Here is a 17,554-nt window from a genome sequence, read left to right as displayed (position 1 = left end):
TATGGAACAGTAAAGTATCATGTACTTCGTCTGTGTATCCCTTAGAGATTACAGATAAATTTATAATATTGTTTATATAAGGTAGAGATGATAAGTCGTTTGTAATTAGCCAGTAATTATAATTATACCCCATCCAATCAGATAATATAAACAGAATATATTTTTCTTTTGTAGCAACAGCGGTCAGCATACAAGATAATTTTACTGTACTAATAAAATGTTATTATAATATAGCTATTTTTACGTTACAATTGATACTCTTGAAATTCAAGTATAAAAAAAAATGTCAAAAAATTGAAATATTTTAATAGCAAATTATTAAAATTTCTAAATAAAAAGCTTTGTTAGCAGTAAGAATAATAAAGAGCGTAACAAAATTAATAAAAGCACAGCGCCTTAGCCGTGTGTAATGAATGCGTAGTGCAAAATGAACAAGCGTTAAAGCGATGTTATACGAGGTGCAATCATGCAACCCATGCTGATGAACAGCGCCCTCAACTTACGAACGACAGGCTTCTTGCCTTTCCGTGCCTTTTTATAGTCTTCTTTTAGCTTACTGATCATTCCCTCATCAACCCCCCAGTCCTCACTCGTAGGAGAGAGGTCCAATTTCGTGTCTGCAAGCAGAACAGATATGGGTTAGGCTAAAAGGCCACCAACATGGTGTGTTTTTCTTTTTTTTTCTTTGCGTGGACCCAAATATTAGGTTAGTATACAGTACAGGCAAATAAAACATTCCACAGCATGCAAAATGAGTTTATATTGGCAAGAACTGATAAAAAAAAATTATTATTTACTGGAAATAAAAATATGTTAATTTAATATTCCCGACATTTTAAATAATTCTATATTAATAATATGTATACCTATCAATCATAAAACCCTACAAAAGTTAGAGGTAATTAAATTAAAATTATATATTTAATTGGAAATATATTAAAGCTCTTAAGGAGATACCTTTGGGACCCAAAAGTTTCCATGAAGTTTCCATGGACCAACAATGTCCCCTTAATAGAGGTTTGTAGGGTTAAAAAAAAACATTTGTCCCCTTAAAGAGAGGCGTCACAATATTGGAATCCACTGTACTGTACTAAGTTTAGATGTCAAATTACAAAACAAAGTATCCTGAAGATGTAAGGTTGATGTCTATATCAAACCAGCAAAAACATGTCTGAGATTTAAGGATGTGTTTATTATGGGTAATATTTGGCAAACAAATTTAAAAAGGAAGTGTGAATTAGAAGTGTTTTCTATACAAATGAGGCAATCAATTACATTGACACCTTCTATGTCTGGCTTGTATCTGACAAAAGATAAACAATTATATTCCTACAGAACAGACCAACTTAAACCACAATCTACTTTATTGATGCTAACAAGATTTGGCAAACTACTACAGATGTTAAGAAGATGCTAAAGCTCTGTTTACACTATTAAACTAGTTTAAAAGTATGCTGGTGATATGCCCAGATATGGTAGTGATATGCCCAGATATGGTAGTGATATGCCCAGATATGACATCATCATGTTCATATACTGTATGGGCACATCGCATTTTTTTGTCACATAAAGTTTGATAATAATAATAGACAGAGCTTAACGCTACTGGCATGACTCATTTCATTAGTTGGGCTCCTAAAACTTTAAAATGTAATATATTATGGACTTCTTCAAAATACACTAAATTCTTTAATTGCCGATTGTTTTGGCCCAATAATTTGTCATGCAAATGGAAATATTCTATTTTTAAATTCATATGAGCTAGCCATTTCTATCGATCATGAAAGTTTTAAACGTGGCTGTTAATACAGTAGACTCCCCTTCTTTGGGACACCCCTATTCAGGGAACACCCTATTATTACGGAGACAATTTGTTGGGTCCCTAAAGTGTTCCATTAACAGGTGTTCTACTATATGGGATTATAAACTAAAGCTCTGTTTACACTATCAAACTTTATGGAACAACAAAATATGATGTGCCCATTTAATGATGATGATGTCATATTAATACCATATTTATCAATATCACTACCATATTTGGGCATGCCACTACCATACTTGAACATATCACACTTTTTTGATAGTGTAGACAGAGCTTAAAGCATAGTGCAAATTGATTGGAGTAGAGTTTGTGTTTCCTATTGACTATTATATGTGCTGTAGATACAGTGGCATACAGTTGGTGTATTCCCCTTCACAAGAAAATCTTGTCTAATTGTCAAATATGCATGTATTGTAGGATGGAAATTTCATTTAATTTAAGTGCATGGAGACATCAAAGCATTTTGACCTGCCACAGTTCATACATAGATGCTATGGGACTACCTTTAAATAAATCATCTACTAGTCCTCTAATATAGTTAGATTAGAGATCAAAACCTATTAGTTTCTAAATACTGTTTTTTGTTAATCAAAGTTAAACAATCTTTTATCAAATACTTTTCTACGGACTGTAGGAAATATTGATATACAGATAACATGTCAAGATGCTAGGACAATAGAAAATGAAGGAATAAAGGAGGGAGGGCAAGCAGAAGATTGAACACCCAACACAGACATTACGTCAATTGGTCATACAATTACACGATTGTCAATGAGGACGCCACTGTAGCTCTTACACAACGACCACTGTGTTAGTTTGTTTGCTAATTTACTACCTAGCCATTCAGTACCGTCGCCAGTGGTGCGTGCTTCTCCAGCTCCCTCGCCGCCCTCTGCCACAAGGAAGTCAAACTCTGCCAGTGCCTCTTCCGTGTCTGGATCTGTGACAACATCTTCCACCATGCTTTCGTTCCCAAGAATAGGCTGCAAAGAAAAAGAGGGAAAATTATTTAAAATCTGATTTTAAAATACCATGATAGCACTGTGGCCATAACAATCACACTCAAGTGACATTTACCTTTAAGTCAATAAATATTTATGGATCTCTTTTGAGATTTAAATTTTAAAAGTGTTTTTGAGCCATAGTAGTTTAATAATCAGTGCATATATCAAGAAAATTAAGCAATTTTTTTTTTCACTTTGGCAGATATTTCAATTGTTTTTTCTCATGATCATGATTTAGATTAGAACGTCTCTCTCTTTGTCTTTAAAAAAACAAAAACAAAAACCAATTTTTCAGTTCTATTTTCTGAAAAATGAAAATGATTGGCACAAAAGTACTGATGTCAGGGAGAAAAAAATATTTTTTTCCAGTATTCCAGTAGGAGTCAAGTGTAAAGATATATATTTCTTTTAAAAAATTAATATACAAAAAGTGCCAAATAATTAAAATAAAAACAAGTTGTTATTATTACTAAGAGTACAGCGCAGTCAACTTTTTAAGACAAAACAGAGGTACTTTAGCCAGCTCTTATCAAAATAATGAAAATTGAATTAGAGTTAGTTCCTGTTACAGGGGTGAAACGTGTGCCTATCAGGGGTGTACAGAAGGGCCACATCAACTTTCATTAGCCTACAGACAGGATTAAATGTTTAATGTAGCGTTTCATCATGATTATTTTTAACCCAATATAGATTGGACAACAATAAAAAAATCTCACTATTTAACATTGATTTAATATGACAAAATTAAATATTTATTTTATAGCATTTTACTGCATTATTTAATATTTAGTATTAACATTTATAACGAAACATTGAGCATATTAAGGTAAAATAATAATTACCAATTCTGTATTTTATAATAATGAATTAATATTAAATATTTCTACTGTAGTTATATTTAAAAAAAAAAACATGCATCCAAATAATAATTTAGATTTACATGCTGATTTTTTGAACAAAATAAATTTAACATGATTTAATAATAATAATAATTAATAATACGTCGTTCCTTTTATAGAGCTTAATGCACAAAGCATCTAAGCGCTTCACATTATTACCCTAGTAATGTTTTGGATCAAACACATCTGGAAACAGCCTCCCATAATGTTGCAGCCGTAATCATCGCTGTCGTGTTTTGACAATTAGCAACTAATTGCTAACATATTTAATTAAATCACCGTAATATAGATGACATAAACTGAAAATAGTTACTTATATATTACCCTATGACTTACCTTATATTGTTTCTCCAGTAACATTTCTCTAAACACTCATTGTATGGTCACTTATAAAATAAACAATCATCACCCACTGTTTTTAAAGGTACAAGTACAACAAGTCCAGAAAAAATCAAATGAAAAACTAAAGTTTGAAATTAGATACTTTACTAATAGTTTCTAATTATAAAACAAATGCGCGTCATTTCCACTCGTTCCTGATAAGAAAAGTGTAAGATCGGCACTTGTCAGGGCCATCTCGTTTCGCTTAAGGTCCCTGTTAAATGTTTGGCTGCCTCCTCAAACTTATCTAAGGAACAATCAAGTTTCTAATTTTTGCTGTCAAAGGAAGTAGATTGAAATGACCAAAAGCAGTTAATAATGCTACACATTATAATCACAATGTTTTTGTGAGTAAATATTGATTGTTCTTTTTTTTAGAAATTATAAATTGTGAACGGATGCAGTATTTAAGATGTTAGCCCTACTTTTTATATTGCACTGCAATGTTAGGCATTAACCTAAGATACAGCACCAACCTATTCACAGCTAGGCCTAGAGCTTAATCTAGGTTCTAGACGGAGTTTTGACTTAATATTAGTAAAAAGATAAATATTTTGGCACAAATGGTGTTCCATACGTATACTACTTGAGCTTGTTGTAAACTTGTAGTTTTCAGACAAACATCAAAAAGCCGACTGGTGGACTAACATAAAAAAAACAATAACTACAGACTTGGGCAAGTCTACGCCATGATCAATGATCGTTGGAATGGCACTATACAAACAAAAAATATTATTATTTTAAAAAAACGATACATACAGACATTTTCTCTTGTAGTATGTATATTATGTAACAATTATTATAAAAAATTAAATTACCTTTTTCCTTTTAATAATAGTTGCCATATTCTTGTTCATACTATCATCAGCCTCGTCATCTGCTGTACCGCCATCTTCTAGGTCACCATTTTCGGTTTCTTCAACGTTTTCACTTCCAAGTAATTCAAACGACGAAAGAACATTATCTAATACGCCCTCGGGTAACTGGTTAGGTATTCTTTTATCTTGCCTAATTAACATAATATAAACAAATCTGTCAACAACCTATTACTGGATTCTATTAATTGTATTAATTTATTTGTTTTATAAATCTGATCAAATAAGCGCGAGTCTAAGTCTAAACATTCAGACTGAAGCCGGAATCTGGTAGCAAGAAAATCGTAATTTAACTTTAATTTAGATTCCGTACAAAACATGTCATAAATTAATATGAAAAATGATGAAAAAGATGAATAAAACATCAAACCAAATATTAATCAATATCGCATCTTTCCTACTAAGTGATTAGTATCTTAATTAAACAGAATGAACGTGAGCTCAGGAATTAAAAGTAGTTTACCAATCCGTGCAAAATAAATAATTAATTTAAATAAAGGGAGAAACTGACAACTATAAAATGAAATGTAAACATAAGCAAGATAGCAGTTTCTATACAAAAGGAAGTTCTGCTTGTTTTTAATCTCATAATTGAACTAAATATGCATTTATTTTTGTGAGATTCACGCATTTATTTAGTAATTTGCATGGCAAAAATCAAAATCAAAAGTTTGCGGTACATGACTTTCTGCATTCACACTCCTGAGGACGATCAAAGCATATTGATCGAAACGTCGACATACGTGGTGTACCGCAAACTTATATCAACAGATAATATTTTTAGCAATTGTACAAAATTGTGTTCTTGAAAACAATGTGTAAGTCTAAAGTGTGATTCCCACTAGAACACAATGCAGTGACGTATCGACGCAGAGTGCTATATTTGCGCAATCACAAGTGGGAACGAATGACGCAACAGTGCTGCAAAACATCGCTACAAGAAATCAAATCAGTTTGATTTCATGCAGCAACGCAAACGAACAGTGGAAAAATACAGTAGTACAACACGTACTCAAAAGTATGTGGAGTAAACCAGGTTAAAGTCTACGGCAATGTTGAAGTACAACAATCAGGTTTTGATTTTCTGACGCAGGGGAAAACACAATTATTTGAAGGGCATTTTCTTACGTTGCTTGACGTACTAGTGGGAACCACGTTTAATACCAATTTCATACTGTCTATGAAACCGTGTGCTCCTGTGTGTGCGTAAAATTAATTAATCAAAACTCAGGGTGAGCTTACAGTACATCTGAATTTTTTAGGGTATTAAAAATGACATTAATGCCAAGTAAAGGTACATAATAAGAATACCAACTTATCATTGAATAGAAAAAGAAAGAAAAACAGGATACTAAAATGATTTATAGTTCAGATTTAAGTGCATATCTAAACGTACAGGTTATCAAAGGGGTGTCACGACTACATTGAATAAGTTGCCAAAATATTAGAAGTACCGACGAGTACTTTCTGTTTTACACAAGTGAAATTTCACTGTTCAACGGTAAAAATAGCTTTCATGATAAGATTGCACATTTGATTGTATGAAGGCGATTTATATCAATTTGTATTTTTGACTTTTTCAGGATTTTATCTCAAATTATGCCCTTGCCAAGTGAAAATAATATTATTGTGATAAAATGCCCATAAAAAAAACACAAAAAAAGGGGCTGATCTTTTGATACAAAAACAGAAACTAAATTGAGAACACTAAAGAGTAATTCGTTTTGTAATTCTTATAGTCTATTTCTTTTCTAGCAATGTCATAGTTTATGAATGGGAAGGATATTTTTATACGTTGAAAGATTGTTCTATTCAATGAATTGCCACTTCCATTTTTAATAAAAAGTTTTTTTTTATATTTAGGTGAATTTACAAGGATAAATTCATTCACTATCTTTCTTAAAGGTGGGAATCCTGTAAACAACACAAACATCACAAGATGTTCTACATAAACAAAGTCTTATTACAAGTAGGTATCCCAATGAAAAAATTCAGATTAATTTTTTTACATTTTCTTTCAGTTAACCATAAAGAACTTAATGTAATTAGCATTTTGCGATTTAAATGATTGAAATCCGATTACCCGTTCTAAAGTTATGGTTATTTAAAGTGGTAAAAAAATATACGATTTTTTGCCTAAAAATGGTGTTTTTTGCAGTTGAAATTGGAAGCATTTTTAAAAGGTTATAACTTTTACAATAATTAGTTAAAAGTTTTGAATTTTGTTAAACCTATAGATATCACAGAGTTACACAAACCAACAGTGGTGTTGGTAGTCTATGAGTGCCGCTTACCTGGATAAACCAACATAAGCCTCTCTCTCCGACGAGAGGTAAACATTACGAAAAGAAGAACATTAATAACATTAATTTTTCCCCACCCCCGTCGGATAATGGATCAGTCCGCCACCAGTACGCCCTCAAGTGAGACACACCCACTTATCATCGTCATCATTTCTCAAGACCACCTGCCTGAGGGGACGGTAGGGAGGGCGTTTATCCAGGTAAGCGGCACTCATAGACTACCAACACCACTGTTGGTTTGTGTAGTCTATATCGTGCCTAGCTTACCTGGATAAACCAACATAAGCCAGTGTAGCACCGGACTAGAGTCTAGTCGGAGGCGGGAGGCAAGGTAAACATTGTCATACATACCTAGTGTCTGGGCTTCAAGATTAAAGCCGCCACCGTAGACTGGTTTGCGGAGGTATCCGACAGGTAGTGGGATGTGAAGGTGGACTGTGATCGCCACCATGCCGCTTGCAGGATGTCTGGAAGGGGCACCCCAGCAAACAGCGCCCATGAAGCGGCTATGCCACGCACTTGGTGCATATGTGCCGGAGGAGGCGTATCTGTGGAGTCGTAACCAGCCCGGATGGCTGCCACGACCCAGTTTGCCAGCGTCGACCGAGCAGCCGGTCGGAAGGGTGCAACTGTCGATACGAACAGATGTGACGCTGAGACCCGAATGGACTCTGTGCGTTTGATGTAAAACTTTAGTGCCCGCACCGGGCACCAAAGTCTGTCTTCCTCAACCCCTGAATATGCAGCAATGGTGGGAATAAACACAGTCGGCGGCGAGAAGTTCAATGTCTGAGATTTTGCAAGGAAATCTTTTCTAAAAACCAACCGCGCGCCACCCCGTTCAAACCTGATGTGCCCTGGCTCCAGAGAAAGAGCATGCAGTTCACCTCTGCGCTTGCACGAGGCTAGTGCAATCAAAAAGGCAGTTTTGAGAGTCAGGTTGTAAAGTGATGCCCTACTCAGGGGCTCAAAGGGTGGACGCATAAGAGCGGCTAGGACGACATTGACGTCCCAACGTGGAATCAGGGCCTTAGTAGGAGGCCGTTCTCGAAACATCCCGCGAAGCAAACTGGAAATTGCAGGGGATGAAGAGATGGTCGAGCCGTCTTTAAAATTCGGAATTACTGCAGCCAAGGCAGACCGATAGCCGGATACGGTGCGAACCTGCAGACCTGACTCAAACAGGTAATGTAGGAAAGCGCAGACCTGGCCCAAAGTCACTTTCATAGGGTCGGTCTTCTGGCGCTTGCACCATTCGAAAAAGTGTTTTAATCGGCTATTGTAGACAGCAAGAGTGGATTCCCGTCGGGATTTCGCCGCGAGGGCGGCCGGACCATCTGGAATGCCTGAGTCTCTGAAACGATCCCTGACAATGGCCATACAGTCAGGTCGAGGGATATGAGGTTCGGTAGAGCAAACCGAGCTCGGCCCTGCGTCAGCAAGTCGTTCCGAATCGGAAGACGTAACGGCTGATCGTACAGAAGGCCTAGAAGCAGTGGAAACCACGGCTGCCTGGGCCAATACGGCGCTATTAGTAGGACTCGGCATTGATGGCGCTGAATGTGCGTCAGGACCAGTGGCAGTATTGAAATCGGTGGAAAGGCATATGCCCAAAGGTTGTCCCATGGTATGGACAGGGCATCCACCGCCCACGCATGTGCATCCCGATATCGACTGCAGAACGTCGGGAGCTGCGTGTTGCCTGACGTCGCAAACAGATCTACATGGGGCCGCCCAAAGTGGTTGAAGATCTGGGTGGCGATTATTGGAAGAAGACGCCATTCCGTAGGACGTAGAAGTGGACGGGACAGTGCGTCCGCCACTATGTTCAGACGACCCGCAATGTGGGCCGCTGACAGTTGGATGTTGTGTCTTATACACCACATTAGCAACGTCCACGTGTGGCAACATAGCGTGGGGGACCGTGTACCCCCTTGCCTGTTTATGTATGCCACGACGGTTGTGTTGTCGGAATTGACGAGAACATGGCGATTTGCCAGATGGGGAAGAAGAGCCTCCAATGAGCGCTCGACTGCCCAAAGTTCGAGCAGGTTGATGTGGGCGCGCGTCTCCTCGGGCGACCAGAGGCCGGAGACGCGAATGTCCGGAGACGGTATGTGACCGCCCCAGCCTACTTCGGATGCGTCCGTTTCCACACGGACCTCCGGAATTGACCTTTGTATAGGTGTGCCCACAAGTAACCTGTCTTCCACGAGCCACCATTCGAGATGCGAGATAATGAACGCATTCGTTGGAACCACCTTGTGTAGAGAGTCTGATCTTGGGCGGTATGCTGCCAGAAGGTGCAGATGTAGAGGCCGCATCCTTAACCGGCAGAACGGAACGAGGGCGACGAAGCTGGCCAGTGACCCCAAGGTGCGTAGCCAGTCGTACGCCGTCGGAGCCTGAGCATTGATAAGATGTAGCACTGCAGTTCTTGCCTTGGCCACACGCTCGATGGATGGGCACGCACGGCCCGTAACCAAATTTATTTGGGCTCCGAGATACAGAGGGTTCTGAGAAGGGAGAAGACATGACTTCTCCTCGTTTATTATGAACCCTGCTTGTTCCGTCACGAGGCGGACAAAAGATAAGCTGCTCAGCAGCTGGTCCCTGGACTGGGCCACGATCAACCAATCGTCTAAGTACATGAACACTCTGATGCCGTGTTGATGAAAGAACGCCGCCAGGGTTCTCACTAGACGAGTAAACACTCGTGGGGCCGTTGAGAGGCCGAACGGCAGAGCTACGAATTGGTATACCTGATCGTGAATGCGGAAGCGCAGCCAACTCTGGTGTTCTTGCGCAATAGGCACGTGAAAGTACGCGTCTTTCAAGTCTATTGTGGCTGCCCAGTCCCCTCGTCTTAGCCCCAACAGGATAGATGAGACAGTCTCCATCCTGAACCTGCGGGGCCGAATGTACCGCTTGTTCAGACTTTTGAGGTTTAGGATGGGTCGCCAATCGCCCGATTTTTTCTGGGCGAGGAAAACGGTGGATTCGTGTCCCGGGATCGTAAGTTGTTCTTTTTGAACATGCACCACAGCTCCTTTCTGGAGCAGTGCTTCGAGGCCCGTCATGAGCGCTTGACTCTTTTCCGGCTCTGACGGAATCCTCGTGTGCCGGGCACCTCCGCTCACCGGAGGGCTCGAGAATTCGATACGATACCCGTGTGTCACGGTGGAGAGAACCCATCTGTCTGTGGTCAGGGTCTCCCAAACCCGTGAAAACCGTTTCAAGCGACCCCCCACCTGCCCGCCCTCGCTTGGAGGGACGGGCGCCCCCAAGCCGTCACCGGCGCTTCACATTATAATACCGGCGACCACTCCTGTTGGTGGCGCCTTTGCCACCCCTATTTCGCATTCCGCGAGGGGGGTGTGAAGCCTGTCTTGATGTAGAAGCCTGACTTTGCATAGGCTGAGCCGGTGGCGGCGGGGGAGGCTGCATCTGCTGAGGAGCAGCAGGGGCAGGCGGCGGTCGTGCGGCTGTCCTTGAGCGTGAATTGCTAGCTCGGCGTTTTTGCGGGAAGCGCGCTCTTGTCTCCCGACGAGCTTCCCTCTCACGGGCCCATTTATCTTCCTTCTGTGAGAAGGAGCCAAAGAACAAGTCCTGCGCCCCGAAGGAGTCAGACGTAGTAAACCTACGGAAATCGGTCGGTGCGATGTCAGTTGCACCCAAGACGTTAACGCGACGGGCCGCGGCCGCAGATAATGAGATCGTTGCCTGTTGATCAACAACCAGGCCCATGATCTGCTGTAGTAGAGCTATCACGTCCGAATCGCCCTGGGGCGGATGTTCTGGATCAGCCAGAAAGGATAGCAAGTACCCGGCCATAGAGGCGGCTCTAAGCGTCTCGCGTGCGGCCCTGTCGACGGACGTAAGGACGTCCTCTGTGCGGGATTCCGAAGGCTTCAAAAAATTAGTCCTGGACGGGTCCAGGTTCTGGTCCTCACGGACCCGTTCCTTCGCTGCCTCCGGGACGCTCGGCGCCGCGATGTACAGTTCGAATTGTTTCTGCGGCACCGGAAAAGCCGATGACAGGCTATAAGGCATAGGCCTACGAATCTTGGACTCCTTAGCGATCAGCTCCACACGTTCCACAAGTTCTGGATCGAGAGGCGTAACCGGGCACGAAGATACCTTCTTAAAGGGCGTGCGTACGCCAAAAGTGGAAAACCGCTTAGACGAAGGAGTATGTTTAGGCTCGCGATACGTGAAATCGACGCCGAGAAAGGACAGCACCGCGGGGACCGTCCGCATAACTAGCGCCTGCAGACCTTCCTCCCCTGGCCCGGCCTGCTCTCGTAAGCTATCTCTATCATCGTCAGAGAGCGAGGCCATCGTCCTGTCACTATCGTAGTCCCTTTGCCGGACGGACGAACCATCGAAAAACGAGGTCTGCTGTGGGCCAACATCAATGTATGGAATCTGGGGAGGAGGTCTAATCTGAGAGGGTACCTCAGGCTCATCCCTCGGCAGAGCTCTCACAGCTGCAACAATGGCTTGCAGTAACCCCGGAGAAATCTCATTCACCCCCGGAACCGCAGAGGCCGCAGCCGGTGCAGGCATATCTGGAAGGCTAACTTCCGGCGCAACGACAGGAGGGCCTGCCGTATCAGCGGTACCCACCTCCGGAGGTGGTACAGCTTCCGTGCGTTCTTTAGGCCTAGTGAGCGATTTGAACTTGGACGGTGTCCAGCGGACACAAACATCGCACGGCGACAACTCGGTACACGTGCGGCAATTTATGCACTCCAAGTGGCGGTCCCACTTCACGGTAGAGCGGGGACCCCTACATTTAACACACTCCTGCTTAGGCATGGTGATCTAACAGACCTACTTTTCCCCACTAGCCTAACGAACAACAAAAGATCTTCCAGTATTTCTATCCAGGTGAAACACACTGGATAACGGCTTACAACGCTAAATTTTAACTCCTGGCAACTAGCCAAGGGTAACGATTCTAAACGTATCCAACCACAAGATAACGATCTACTACACTTAGCTTCGTTTTCTTGCTCTATTCTTCTCTTCCAGTCTACAGTATAAAGTCTTTATCGCAAATTCCTCAGGAATTCCAGGAATGTGTTCAGAAAAGACGTACGTACACAACGACGTTACGAAAAGAAATGATGACGATGATAAGTGGGTGTGTCTCACTTGAGGGCGTACTGGTGGCGGACTGATCCATTATCCGACGGGGGTGGGGAAAAATTAATGTTATTAATGTTCTTCTTTTCGTAATGTTTACCTCTCGTCGGAGAGAGAGGCTTATGTTGGTTTATCCAGGTAAGCTAGGCACGATATAGACTGTACAACTCTATTTTTTTTGGAGCCTCAACGAAACCTATTTTTTAAATTATTGGTCCGCAAAGTGGTAGGAAAGCATTTAACGCCCATTTTTGCTGGAATTCCCTAAAAAAATGAAAAAACTGCTATTTTTCAATGATCTGTAACTTTTGAACTACTGTACTAATTCATTGAATTTTTTTTTGTACTTGTTAGAATGTAGTGTATATTTCATTAATAAATATATTTTAGATGTGTATATGAAAAAAAAAAATTGTTTTAATGGTGAAATTTAAAATTATAAAAAGAAAAAATGAAAAAGTATGTTAAAAACGGTGTGTACTGTTTCCTTTCTTTTACACTAATTTTCGGTAAGTATAATTATTAGAATATTTTAATATACTTTATATTTATAATTTCAATCATAAATACTATTATATATAACTTTTGAATACGTAAAACAAGATTTTAGGCCCATATGATTATGACACCAAATCTAAGCCGGGCTGCTAAGTAAAATATGCTCTTTTAAGGCAAACGCACAGTATGGGTCAAAATAAACTCATTTAAAATAATCAATGTTAATTAAAACAATTAATTGTTTACCTGAATAGTATATATAACATTATAAAAATTGTTTTCTTTTCGTATTATTACGTTATTAAATTGAAATACGGAGCTAAAGTTTAGGCCAAGTCACGGCTTACTCGCGATCAGTAGTCGCTCCGTTAAAGTATTTCGGTCGCAGTTAATGACTTTCGGCCGCCGTATACAGAGTCAAATGTAACGTTGGTAAATTAGCTTAATAAATTTCCTCGGTACATTTTAACCTAACGCATTTGCATTGTATACTTGCATAATAAATCTTCCGCACATTACATCAATTTTAAGTTGTTAAATTAATGTGTAAAACCAGATATTCTACGACGGAAAAGGACATGTCAATCTCCGACATCGCTGCTGTCACACATCTCGCGTCGAGCCGGTCGAACTCGAGCGAGGAAAACTAAACAACGTGTTCAAAATATGGAACGTACCATTCGCTGATAGGGTGCATTAATGTATTTAACGGAAAACGCCACAACAAACACGCGCGTATTTTAGAGTACAATATTTTACTCACTACAATATTCACCGGATTATAATGGTTGGATCTTTAAAATTTTGAACGGGATTTACGCCTCATGCACCATTTTAAAATGTAGTTCGCTCAATTACCATGCACAATACGTTTGTAAACTATGTTTTATCGATTTCAATGTAGATTTAGCTATAATTTAATACCAAAATCCATAATATTTTTCCATAAACGGTGAATCAAAATTGGATTTTTGTCACAAAAATTACCTTTTCGTTACGAAAAACCTATTTATAGAAGACGATTTTCGTATCAAATTAAAGCTTATTTAAAGCCTGATAACATACAACAAAAATTAATCCGCTAGCTCCAATGGTAATCGTGCGATCGTGTTTTGAAAACTGATGGGGATTTTCCGATGAGGTTTTCAACGCGCGGAAATCGGCTCGACGGGATTTTAGAACCGTTTTAAAATCGCATTTTCTCGGCAACTAATTCATTAATTTTAATTATAAACACACTTATACATAGATTAAAACAAGTACTTTCAAACAATATAAATTTTGTAAGTATTAATTAAGATTGAATACGATTTATTTAACATCAAAGTCATACTACTTTTTCGAATTTCGTCAATATTTCAAAAGTGATACCCCTCTGTGCGCTTTCATTGGGATACCTATTACAAGTCTTTGGGAGTGGAGTTTAAAAATTGTCAGGCTAGGCCCGTTAAAAATACTGCACTCGGAAATTGGCTGCAGGATAGGGCAGTTATAAATGGCAAATACTACACACTATTTTCCACCATGCGTCATTCTAAAGAATAGCTCAACGTTTTTTTTTATCTGATAAAAACCTGTTTAAATGTGAAACAATAATGAACAGGATATGATACAAAATTAAAAAATCAAATGGATTTAAATGTAGTTTATACATTATTTATATAGTATATTAATGGAATAATTATACATTACAATACCTTTTAATTGCATTTGGGTCTGATCGGTTTGGTTTTGCTGGGCTCTCTCCGTTCACTAATGGCTCTACAGGTGAGGTACCATCACTTTCTACATTATTTGAATTCTGTTCACCGGACTGTAGGCCAAGTAAAGACCGCACTCGGTTTGATCGTACATCTAGGATTGTGTCGGTATAACCAATCTCTTGTAAATATCTGAAACAAGTTTAAACAGAGGTAAATTATGTATTATGGCGAGGTCATCGTTTTAAGTTGTGTAAATCCCGGTTTAATACCTTTAGTAGAGATAATTTATTACCTTTACCACATTGTTTCAAGCCCAACACTAAAAACTTTTAAACGTACATATGACTCGCACATAAACACTATGAGAGGAGGCAGTCTATACGAGTAATACTCTTTGCCTCCTTATTTCACTAAGGTAAGAATCACTTTAATAAGGTAAGCATTATATTTTTGGCATCAAATTAATTAATTAATGGGATCAGTAAGGTTAGAATCCATATAGTGTCTCTTAAGCTCTGTCTACATTATCAAACTAGTTTGACAGAAAAAGTGTGATCCATATATGGGCACATCACATTTTTTTGTCACATAAAGTTTGATAGTGTAGACAGATCTTTACATTGTTCCTATGATACAGGTAGCACACGACACTGTATCACAACCACTTGTGTATAACAGTCACACAACAGTGTATTGCTATGGTTCCATGAACAATAGGTTGTCAATGTCAGTCATAAAGAAAGGTGACATTATAATTTATGTTTCATTTACAATTTGTAATACAATAACCATCCCCGCTCCCACTGCATTTGTTTACACAATATCAGTCATGTGACACACATAAGGATTACTTACTGCCTAAGTAACTGCCTTCCTTGTTTGAAATTGACTTGTGCATTTGGAGAGATAACAGAGTCATCTTCACTTATATCATCTGAAAATTAAAAAAAAAAAGAAATAAAATCAGGTGTGACGAACAAATGACCACTTTAATAAATCACATAAGAGACAATGGTAAATACCAAACTCTGTATGGTAATCTTTGTATAGTTCTGTTGATGAAAACCTAACAACTAAGCACATTCCTAGTTCTCAATGTCCAATCCGAAAGATGGGGAACAAAATAAAAGCATCATTGTGGTTTATTATTAATTTATTATCAAATAACAACTACCAATCAGACACAAGAATGTGAGTTAAGCTTAATGATCTAGAGGATGAACGTCGGGTAGTGATCTGTAGGTCCTGGGTTTGAGTCCTACCTCAGAATTAAATGCAAATTCCATCATGAGTAAGTCTAAAATTGTCTCCGATTTTTGCCTGACACTGATAGTGCTTTGGTTTTAATATTTTGGCTCTTTTAAAAACCCATTGATTTCCAGTCAATTTGAAATTTTTTTTCATGTAAAAATTTTTTTTTTCTGATCCAATTTTTGGATATTCATTAAAAAATGTATAAAATAATTTTTTGAGGGGACAATATATCTTTAAGAATTTATTCTTAATTCAAACACAGTATCAAAGTATAAATTTATACATACCTCCTTCAAACGTTGGTGGTTTTAATTCCCCAGAAGGATCAGTTCCGAATTTTAATTTGTGAAATTTTGATCTGAAGGAAAAACACAAAACAAATATTAAGATATGAAATATTATTATTTAAACAAACAAAAAATGATAAACAACTTAAAATAATAAATAAATAGCTAATGAATTAAAAAAAAATCAATTCCTGAATTTACCATAGGATTATAAATAGAATAGATTATTATGTACCTTGATGATTCATACACCTATGATGACATACATGTACAGGGCACATATAATCAACCAATAGCAGAATAGTACATGACCCAAAATGTCAACAGCAGATAGGTATCTGAGAGATAATTACTGTAACAATGGGAACATCTATAGCCTGAAGCTATGCTAAGTGCTCTATAACAAATTGATTGGTTATGTTAGCTTTTTGTACAGTACTTTATACTGTAAATCTAGGTTTTTATGCTACTGCTCAGTACTTTATATGTAGTTTTCATTGCCAAATACTCCATAGAACTTAAGAGTTTATAGGTTTACTAATAGAATACTGATACTACAGTATCATTGAGAAGTACTGATGTTGTTGTTAGTAACAGAAATTGGTTTGAGTAACAATTTTTAATAATTTTAATTTAAACAAATCTGTACATAATTTTGTAATTCTGAAGTGAACTGAAATACAGTAAATGCCACTAACATTAACAACAACAATAAATTAAAATACTAGAGTTAAATTTCAGTAGAACCTCTATTAAAGGGACACCTTTTGGGACACAACAAAATGTCCGTCTGTAGTACTGTACAGTAGTGTTAAAACCAGTGAGGTAATGCCGAAGGCTAGAGGATGTATTCCAGACTGAAAAGTGATTCCAACAGGAGGGGAACCAACAAGATGGTGGCCGTATAGATGTTCAAAAACATTATTTAATAATATAAAAAATAATAATCTAACATAATACATTAAGACCACATAAATTACAACACATATTCTTGTCAAAGCACAGTAAAGTTGTTATAAAATTAAATATAATTATTGTTAATCGCAATAGAATGAATAATTTCTTGGTAATCTAGCATTTTTTGTATACGAGGTCAGATCATATAGAATACGTTCATGTTTATATGCTTAATGCGCTGCGTTGCGTATCGTTCTCCCGCAGATAGGCTCAACACAGGCGTAGTAGTGCGTACTGCGTAGGGCATATCTGATTGGTCGAATGCAGCCGCCATCTTGTTGGTTCCTTCTCCATGGAGAATCACTTTTTGAACTGCTATAACATTGTTCTTTGCGATCTAGCCTTCGGCTATATAAAATCTTTGGTTAAAACATACTACTACTGTAGGGATGTCTTTTTTGAGGTACGTGCTTTCAAAGA

General features: G+C 38.5%; 2 protein-coding genes across 5 annotated transcripts in view; both read right to left on the bottom strand.

The window, feature by feature from the left end:
- LOC140061030 (striatin-3-like) overlaps window positions 1-17,554 on the bottom strand; it is a 31,738-nt gene that overhangs the window by 8,980 nt on the left and 5,204 nt on the right. The window contains exons 3-8 of one of the 4 annotated variants that reach the window (XM_072107433.1): window positions 16,178-16,248; window positions 15,492-15,570; window positions 14,631-14,825; window positions 4,925-5,114; window positions 2,658-2,805; window positions 504-617 (exon numbers count right to left, since the gene is read on the bottom strand). In XM_072107433.1, coding sequence (XP_071963534.1) covers window positions 504-617; window positions 2,658-2,805; window positions 4,925-5,114; window positions 14,631-14,825; window positions 15,492-15,570; window positions 16,178-16,248 — 797 coding nt within the window. The remainder of the gene's footprint in view (window positions 1-503; window positions 618-2,657; window positions 2,806-4,924; window positions 5,115-14,630; window positions 14,826-15,491; window positions 15,571-16,177; window positions 16,249-17,554) is intronic. The other 3 variants (XM_072107434.1, XM_072107435.1, XM_072107437.1) reach the window with 3 other exon arrangements.
- LOC140061031 (uncharacterized) lies at window positions 10,477-12,786 on the bottom strand. Its single transcript, XM_072107438.1, has one exon. It carries the CDS (start codon window positions 12,103-12,105, stop codon window positions 10,576-10,578), a length of 1,530 nt encoding a protein of 509 aa, XP_071963539.1. The 5' UTR covers window positions 12,106-12,786; the 3' UTR covers window positions 10,477-10,575.

Source organism: Antedon mediterranea, chromosome 10 (genome assembly GCF_964355755.1).
Source record: "Antedon mediterranea chromosome 10, ecAntMedi1.1, whole genome shotgun sequence".
NCBI classification, from domain to species: Eukaryota; Metazoa; Echinodermata; class Crinoidea; order Comatulida; family Antedonidae; genus Antedon; species Antedon mediterranea.
Note: the sequence above shows the minus strand (reverse complement) of the source record. Positions and strands in the feature narration are given on the sequence as shown.